This window comes from Lactuca serriola, chromosome 2 (genome assembly GCF_051521515.1).
Source record: "Lactuca serriola cultivar US96UC23 chromosome 2, Lser_US96UC23_V15, whole genome shotgun sequence".
Classification (NCBI taxonomy): Eukaryota; Viridiplantae; Streptophyta; class Magnoliopsida; order Asterales; family Asteraceae; genus Lactuca; species Lactuca serriola.
In genome coordinates, this window is record NC_136409.1 from 208,089,060 (window position 1) to 208,098,849 (window position 9,790).

At 38.9% G+C, this 9,790-nt stretch overlaps 1 protein-coding gene across 2 annotated transcripts; it reads right to left on the reverse strand.

Annotated features, from left to right (window-relative positions):
• Positions 1–1,274: 1,274 nt before the first annotated feature.
• On the reverse strand, positions 1,275–8,268 carry KTF1 (kow domain-containing transcription factor 1). 2 transcript variants are annotated; one of them, XM_079026560.1, is made up of 20 exons: positions 7,960–8,268; positions 6,761–7,014; positions 6,519–6,674; positions 6,183–6,341; positions 6,019–6,108; positions 5,872–5,939; positions 5,452–5,784; positions 5,299–5,350; positions 5,049–5,204; positions 4,810–4,953; positions 4,610–4,712; positions 4,375–4,515; positions 4,247–4,301; positions 4,103–4,161; positions 3,904–3,982; positions 3,759–3,798; positions 3,627–3,687; positions 1,711–3,546; positions 1,537–1,634; positions 1,275–1,445 (listed from the first exon to the last, which is right to left on the reverse strand). In XM_079026560.1, exons 1-19 carry the CDS (start codon positions 8,138–8,140, stop codon positions 1,549–1,551), a joined length of 4,053 nt encoding a protein of 1,350 aa, XP_078882686.1. In that variant the 5' UTR covers positions 8,141–8,268; the 3' UTR covers positions 1,275–1,445; positions 1,537–1,548. The 2 variants fall into 2 exon arrangements, with proteins under 2 accessions (XP_078882686.1, XP_078882685.1); XM_079026559.1 differs by having other exon boundaries at positions 1,537–1,637; positions 7,960–8,267.
• Positions 8,269–9,790: the final 1,522 nt, after the last annotated feature.

The following is a 9,790-nucleotide window of genomic DNA, read 5'->3' on the forward strand; positions in this document are numbered from 1 at the left end:
ATTATTTATAAAAACATTGTAAAATATTGTTAGACTACTTAGGTGATTTTTGTTTTTTTGAATCGAAAATTCATAAAGTCTGTAGACCACCTCTGCAACCTCTACAACAGCAAAAAAACATAAACCAAACGGCTACAGCCTATAATTAAAAGTATGTTTGTTTTTTAACATCTACAGACAGTTGCAGTACACTGAAATTTAAATAAAATAATTTATAGACTAAAATAATTTTCAACATCGAAATTTTAATAATTATAATCTTAAAACATGAAAAAAAAAAATATGTAAAAAAACAAAAATAAAGAACTTCTAAAAAAATCTAAACAATATAAAAGAAATATCAGTTTTATTCTTAATATATATATATATATATATATATATATATATATATATTACAAACAATATCTACAAAGCTCATAAAAAAATTACACATATTAAAAAGGATGTAATTGAAAATGAAAATATTATTAACAGAAACAGTAAAAAAAATAAAAAAAAAATCACAAGATTTTGTTTTTTTTAAATCAAGTTATAAAAAATTTTGAAAACTATAGAAAGAAATTGTATCAAATCCATAAATCAAAGTTCAAAAAAAATAATAAAAAGATAAAAAATTTCAAAGTTTTTAAAAAATAAGCTATACAAAAATTTTTAAAAAAAAAATCACTTGGAAAAAAATAAAAGTTAAACAGGTTTGAAAAGATAAATCAAATCAAATACTATGCCGTCAGAGATTCTGTAATCAAAAGTCTTCTTTAAAAACAAACTATTGTGAGGAGCCAAGTGTTGGCGCACCTGTGCTGCACCGCACAACAATAATGGTCTAAAGAGATTTTTTTAAAAAAACAACCACCACCTTAATTTCTCTATAAACAAAATACATTTTTCTTACAAAAAATGACTAACGGAATTAGAGATTAAATTGTGTATACGACAATGAAACAAAGACAGTAAATAGTACTATTGGTTTGATATGGTCCATTTCATGACCTATCAGTCCATGGTGTCAAACTTATTGACGTAGAAAAAGCCGACATTAATAAAGTAGGCAGTCAGTCAATATCATCTAATTTGTATAAATGTAACAAAAGATGTTAATCTTAATCTTGGATAGATGTGTTATTTCCATTTTTTTTCTCTCAAAATTTAATCTACTCCTGAATTAACCTATGTCACCGGACTTGTGAACGAGGGAGTACAACACCTCATATCAAGATCAAGATCAGGTGACTCGTCCACGTAGAGTAACCATGATTCAAAGCAATAATGCGAAATTAGAAACATGCATCTCCATTTAAACAAGCGAGTTTCATCATCCATAAATAAATTCAAAACACACCTAGAAGAAAGACTTGATCAAAACCAAATTCGACAACCAGGTTTAAATATTATATTCTAAAATTCAAGCTAAGCATGAAAAAGTAACGTCTTCACCAAACATCCATCTGTAAACATAAAAGATTGATTGGGGTGTGAGTTAAATACGTATGTATAAAAAATGAAATGGATTAGACAGCTGAGCTGAGCTGAGCTGACCTGTTAAACTTGTTATGACCATCCTCCCTTCTTCCAGCCACCACTTCCTTCTGCTGCTGCATCATCATTCTTCTTATTAGAACCCCATCCTCCTCCTCCTCCTGCACCATCAAATAAATATATATTATAAGTTGCTTAACAGAAAACAAAGTTATGAAAGGTTTACAAAATCACCTGTTTGATCGCCGCCGCCACCACCCCAGCCACTTCCTTGTGCATCAGAAGTCTTTGAACTACCACCCCAACCTCCTCCTCCTGCACCACCACCGCCGCCGCCCCATCCACTTCCTTGTGCATCACGTTTCTTCTCACCTGCATCTGAGGCTTGCTTACTTCCCCAGCCACCCCCTGTTTGATTACCACTGCTCCAACCTCCTGAAGACCCCCAACCACCACCACCACCACCACCACCACCTTGTGGGCATTCCCGAGACATATGACCGCTTTCACCACACTTGTAGCAACTTCTGCCACCACCACCACCGCCACCGCCCCCACCCTGAGGGCATTCTCTAGACATATGCCCACTCTCACCACACTTGTAGCAATTTCTGCCACCTCCACCTCCACCACCACCCCCGCCCTGTGGGCATTCCCGAGACATATGCCCTGTCTCACCACATTTGAAACAACTTTTTGGGCCACCCCCACCACCACCCCCGCCACCCTGAGGGCATTCCCGAGACATATGCCCACTCTCTCCACATTTGAAACAAGATTTTGGTCCACCGCCGCCGCCACCACCCCCGCCGCCCTGAGGGCATTCCCTGGACATATGCCCACTCTCACCACATTTGTAGCAATTTCTGCCACCTCCAGCTCCACCCCCACCGCCCTGGGGGCATTCCCTAGACATATGCCCACTCTCACCACACTTGTAGCAGTTTCCACCACCGCCTCCACCGCCACCACCCTGTGGGCATTCTCTAGACATATGCCCCGACTCACCACATTTGTAGCAACTTCTGCCACCGCCACCACCACCACCACCCTGACCCTGGGGGCATTCTCGAGACATATGCCCTGACTCACCACATTTAAAGCAAGACTTCCCGCCACCTCCACCGCCACCCTGTGGGCACTCCCGAGACATATGCCCCGACTCACCACACTTAAAACAGCCACCACTGCCACGGCCTCCTTGGCTACCACCTCTGCCACCACCACCACCTCCATCCTGCTTGCCCCAAGAAGATCCACCATCTTGATTACCCCATGAAGACCCCCCTCCACCACCTGCCTTACCCCATGATGATCCCCCTTCATCTTTTTTATTACCCCAACCAGATCCACCTTCAGCTTCCTTGTCAGCACTTCCCCCCCACTTTCCAGATTCACCCCCAGTCACAGACACACTTTTCCCCCAACCACCACCAGCCCCACCTTCATCTGAAACCTTCTTACCCCATGAAGATCCCCCAGCATCCTCATCCTTTTTCGTGGCGGCACCCCATCCACCACTTCCAGTTGCAGGAGCTGAACCCCAAGCTGACTTCCCTGCACCATCATTACTGCCGCCAGCATTGCTGCCCCATCCACCAGTTTCAGTTGCAGGTGCAGCTGCAGCAGCTGAGCCCCAAGCTGACTTCCCTGCACCATCGTTACTGCCGCCAGCATTAGCACCCCACCCACCAGTTTCAGTTGCAGGTGCAGCTACAGCAGCTGATCCCCAAGCTGACTTCCCCGGACCATCATTACTGCCGCCAGCATTGGCACCCCATCCACCAGTTTCAGTTACAGGTGCAGCTGCAGCAGCTGAGCCCCAAGCTGACTTCCCTTCACCATCGTTACTACCGCCAGCATTGCTGCCCCATCCACCAGTTTCAGTTGCAGGTGCAGCAGCTGAACCCCAAGCTGGCTTCTTCTCACCAGCAGCAGCAGCAGCAGCCTTTCCCCATCCTCCCTCATCTGAATTTTCAGTTTTAGCACCACTTGAACTCGCTCCCCACCCACCACCAGCTTCTTTCTTTTCACTAGCAGCAGCTGCACCCCATGCAGAACCTCCACCATCTTCCAGTCATGAAATAAGAAGAATTTAAAACATTACGATATGATTATGAAATAACAAGATACAACATATTGATCCATACCTTTACTGGCATCATTATCCGTGGAACCAAAAAGATTTGCAGAACCAGATTCTGGTTGAAGCTGTACCAAGAAAGAAATCAATTATCATATTACGAAAGATTTAAAGAAAGTAGATTAAGATCTGAACAAACTGATGATCCTGCTGCTGCAGGAAAAGGTGCCCAAGAACTCCTACATATACAAAGTACTCGAATCATCAGATAAATACATAAGAGATATATCTAAGTTGTAAGCTTATGTTTGTGTTTCTATACATAAGTTATGTATGTTAAAAACCTTTCAGTAGTTTGGCCTCCGGTATTCCACCCTCCACCACCACCTCCAGGCTCAGATGCCGCTCCTCCATCCATCCATCCTTTAAATGATACAATAGTGTATTAGCCACACAGATGACACACACTATTTAAATAAAATTTAAAAAAAAAAAAAAAAAAAAAAAAAAAAAGATCTTTTAACCATAAATATAATTTCCCACCTTGAGAACTCCCAGGCTCACCGAGCAGATCAAATGGCTTTGCAGAATCCTGCCCATCCCTTTGGAGAACCAAACAAAATGTCAGGATAGAGTTTATGGGGGGTAGCAAATAAAATATAAAGTAGAGAGTTTAAACCACTATACCCAGTGGAAACCCCAGAACTTTTTCCTTTAACCTCAGCAAGATGCTCAGCTTTAACTGCAGTGCAGACACAAAAGGATTACCTCCTAAATCCCATTAAAAACAAAATATGATTAAAAAAAAAGATCACCTGTCAGAATCTTGTGCTGGGAATCAAGCTTTACAGTGATATCTGAATATCGAATTGCCATGACACGGCACATGTATCCCTTTAGGGGGCCCACACGTATTCTCAATGACTGCCCAACAGAGAAACCTTCTTTATCTTCAACTGCATGCACAGCACAACAGAATATTAAGAATATTAAGGATATGATCATATCACATGTTTGAAAACCCTTGGCATTAAATGGTTGTAAACTTACAGTTGCGGTTATTATCAATCCCTTCAAAAGGTTTCTTAGGTGATAAAGGGGACTTGGGTGATGATGGGACATCATCAAAACCAGAGCCACCTGATTTACCACCCTGCAAAACATAAACATTTTTTTAATAATATTAATGAAAGAACGGCTACAATGCTAAATATTATATATATATATATAGTAATCTATGATCAACTAACCTTTCCTTTATAAGAATCCATAGAAGATGCCATCTTTTCACAGATCTGTGCCTTGGCACAAAAGTAACCACAATTTTCCTGTAGAGTCTCATCATATACAAACACAACCCCTTTGTATATTTGCTTGACAATTCCTCGTTTATCCTGCCAGGTTTACTCAAACCACCAGATGTTATATAATACATTTCAAGTATAACTTTGATGATAAAGTACGTGAAACTTTTAAAATAAGAACAAACCTCTAGTGGACCTTCCAAGACCCTCACAGTGTCATTCATATATATGATCTTTTTATGTTGATCCAAGGCATTGAATTTCTTATCAAAATCAGCCTTCTTTAACAAACGAGCTTCAACTGCCACTACCACCATCCGTTCTGTGCCTTCCTCCAAAATCTGGAAATAAAAGGTTCATATCATAAATAAATAAATAAACAAGAAACCAAATCAACAATCAAAAGAAGAGTGATTATAAATATAACATTACAACCTTAATGCGGTCATCCTTCTCTCTCCCAATTACAATCCCAAATGACTTGCGACTGCAAACAAAATTACAAAAAAAAAAAAAAAAACGTATAAAGAAACGAAAAAAAAAAGGTAATGAAGGAGAACAGATCAGATAGTTAGAGAGAGAAAATACCCATGGAACACAAGATCAGGAACTTCAAAACTATTCTCCATGCTGGAGCTCCCCTCTCCTTTTTCACCTGTTTTATCGTTATTTACTGTTTGTTTTTTCTTTTTACGTTCACCAAAAAGTCCAGTAAGCCACTCTACATCATTGGATTCTTCTTTATTGGCAGGCATAAACTTTATAAGCTCAGCTTCAGTAGGCCTGACATCCCAGAAACTCAATGAATCCAATGGCACTTTTTTGTAAAGGTAACCATCTTTCAGTGTCATTCCATCAAAAACCTCATATGTATCTCCAGTTTGACGATCATGCCTATATTGAACTAGTGGTCGATATGCCCTACACAAAATGATACATAGATTGATGAATAGGTGTCACTCAAAAATGTATAGATATCATAAAGAAGAGCAATTGTGTGTTTGGTACTCAAGTTCACTGGAAGGAATCAATCTAGGAGCTGGTATTGTTTTTTTCTTCCCATTAACTCCTCCACCCTATAAACAAACAAAAAGATTACTTTACATGATGATAACAGAAAACTTATAATTGTAACAATAGTGAAAAGTTCGTTACAAATTTTTCAGCAACAGCTTCTAGGTCTATTCTTGGGACAAGCTTAACAGTAACTTTCTTCTGAGCTCCAGTCACATTCACACTCACAACCTGCATTCATGTGACTAGACAATGAACACCCAATTCAGATGGAAAATAGAAATATAGGTGAGACAGAAATATACCTGTGCTAGATCTCCCTTGTATTTCCCATTTTTCACACGAGCCCAGGTGTCCACTTTTACCCCACTGTAAGTGCTTCGAACAGAGAACAAATGTGGAACATCAGAAGCTGGAATACGAGCCACTCGGCTTGGATATATATTGCAAAGACCTTTACATGCCTGTATTAGGAGGGAAATTTAAACTATCAACTTGATGAACAATAACAAGCATGCAAGATATATATATATATATATATATATATATATATATATATATATATATATATATATATATATAAAGATAGACATACATGTAATGGTGCATATAACAAAACAAAGAAAACTAGTCAAATGCACCTCATTAATATCAGATTGCTTTTCAGCTTCAATGTAAATAAAGCCCTTCACATGCTCAACAGCAAATGCAGAAACTATTTGTAGCTTAGTTCCAAGAGCTTTCAAGTCAACATACTTCTGCATGAGGCAAAAAGCCGAATGCCTCTCCCTTCCAACCTACAGTCGATTTTGTTCAAAAATGACATCAACTAGGGCCTAAAAGCAAGTTGACAAGCTGAACAGATTAGCTACAGAAAAAATACCATGCATTTGACTTTCCAGATTGTTGGATCCATCGAATATAACATATATGTGTTCTTTTCATCCGACTTTGGAGCTTCGGTAGTTTGGTCTTCTGCATATCTAACAAAAGTAGAACCTGGTTTATAACGCTCTTCTAAGATTTTCTCCATCTCATCTACATCCATCTCCTCTTCTTTTGGAAAAAAAGGAATGTTAGGAGTCTTTGGTTCAGCCTTGACTTCAATATCTGGGCCAAAGTCATCTTCAAGAAACACTACAGAAGCAAATAAACAAAAAGTAAACTAAACATGAGACAATTAGACAGTAAGAAATCTAATAAAAGTACAAACAAGAACATTAAAATCTAATATAAATGCTGAGTGCTGACAAATTGCTAATGCTGTTGCTATCCTAGCATCACAAAACAAAGTACAGGTGGTCCAGGGTATATGTGTTTCAATTTAAAGAGGTGATGAGATTTTCTTAAAACAAATTCATGTATGATATCCATACAGTCAGAGGTATACAAAACAAATTCATCAATAAATATTAACAAAAAACAGAAACTACATTGTATGAAAATTAGTGTGTTTTTCAAATTAAAGAGGTGATGAGATTTTCTTAAAACAAGTTCATGTATGATAATTATACAGACAGAGGTATACAAAACAAATTCATCAATAAATATTAACAAAAAACAAAAACTACATTGTAGGAAAATTAGTGTTCCACATCGCTGCTACAAATTTGCAGCAAGTGAGAAGTAAACCGATGATGATCGGAAATGGTAGAAGTGTTTGTTTGTAACAAAATAAATTTCACATGCAACCCTAAAATAAACCCCATCTCTACTACAGGTTTGCAGCAAGTGAGCTACAATTACCCGTATATAAGTCATGAAATGAGAAATAAACCATATTCATTCATTTACATCATATTAGTCGAACAGTGATGATGATCGGAAATAGTAGAAATGTATACTTCCGAACAACAAAATAAAGTTCCCATCAAAACCCTCCGAACAACAAAATAATTTTTCCATGAAACCCTAAAAGCCAGATACATTCCATCAAATACCACCATATCGAAACCATGAGTACCAAAACCCGCTTTAAAACGAAAAGATAAACCCTAAACTTGAACAAATCACAAATTAACCCTAAAATGTAACAAAAATGCAGACGATGACGATGATCGGAAGAGTTTTTAATGTTTATACCGTCATTTATAAAAACGTCATCGTCACTAGAATCGCTCTCCTCGTTTTCTAAAGCGGCGTCCTCGAAGAACTGGAGGACATTGAGGTTTTTTCTCTTCCGGTAAGCAGATTTATCGTCTCCATCGTGCTTCCGTTTCCCTGATGAATAATCATCAGCGATCCCTTTGCCCTTATCCGCCATTTTTCTTCTTCAATTGACAGATTTCGAGGGTTTTCGCCCGAAATTTTGAGAGATGAGAGACTGAGCTATGAAAGGGGTTTCTGGCTTTCTGCATTCATTTTGCTGTGAAGTTGCGTTTGGAAAGAGAGTGTAGTACTATTTATTTGGTAGTACCAGGTTTTTTTGGTTTTACATTTCGGCATCAAAACTACACATATTTCATAGTTGTTACAGGATTTTGTGATTTATTTTTAAAAGATAATGACTTGGTAATGTAATTTGTACATATTTAGGGGGTGTTTGGCTTAATTTTTCAAGTCCTTTTTATAAAAGAAAAAAAAAACAAAAAGATGTTTGGCAAACTATGAACTTTTGGAGTTTTAATACAAGAAAAATCATCTTTTTGGAAAAGTCAGGAAATCCTGACTTTTTGTAACTTTTTGGAAAAGATCTTTTGAGCTTTTAAAAGCTAAGCCAAACACCCCCTTAGTCATTGATTTTTGTTTTCGTCCATATTTACCCTTTCAATTTGTTAAACTGTATATATTTAGTCCTTATGACCGGCTACTCCAGGTTAGCCTGTAAAAATGACTTAATAGGGTAATATATTTCTCACTTTGTACACATTTAATCCTTAATATTTTTGTACACATTCAGTCCTTAGTATCTTTTTGTTGCAAAATAAGTTATTTCTTTAAATTTTTCTCACGACATCTTATGTGGGATAGCATATGGTGGCGTGATGGGTTGAGGTGGTCCTGCTATATGTTGTAGGCCAAGATACATTGTGCGAGCCGGCTGTAAGGTGTAGGCATGGAGAGTCGAGAAGAGCGGTTGGGTTAAGGCGGCATGCCGACAAACCCTGGGTATTCCAGTCTGATGATTGATTAGACCTGTTGCATGTTGGCATTTCAGACCGATAATTAATTGGGTCAAGGTATTCCAATCTGATGAGTGTGGGCTCGTTATGCATGATAATACGTTTGTTGTATCAAGTGTTTTGGGGAAAGTTCACTAAACTTTGTGTTTACCCAGTTGTTTATGTTTTTAGGTTATATTAGGGATGAGCATAACCGGGTACCCGCCTATTTTAGCTGGAACCAGAACCGCTCCCGGAACTGGCGGTTCTTAAGTTATTGGAACCGGAACCGTCTACAACGGTTCCTAGAAAATTGGAACTGCTCCCGGAACCGTCGGAACCGGTTCCGGGTACCCGGTGTAGCACCTGGTTCCTGGTACGTAAATCTTATTTGAGTATTCTCTTTTTTTTAGCCTTGGACTCGGCGAGTCATAGGTCCAACTCACCGAGTAAAGTCGGGACCCGGGACATGTTTAAGTTGGCGACTCGGCGAGTCCATATTCCGGACTCGGCGAGTCACCGCTGTTGGATGAAACCCTAGGTTTCAGGGGTTTGCACCCTATTTAAGCCTCATGTCCGCCCCAAGCCAGCCCCCATTCACCCTCAGAGCCCCCAACCCTCGTTCAAAGCTTATTCCCTTGAGAATTTGATGCATTTTGTGTGTTCTTGAAGGATTTGAGAAGGAAGTGGAGTAGATCAAGAGGAAGGGAAAGAAGCCAAGCATCTTAGTGTTCTCTCAGTGATTCCTTTGAGGTATAACCCGTTTTCCCTCTGTTTCTATGCTTATTACTCCATTAAGTCTTTCTTGAGCC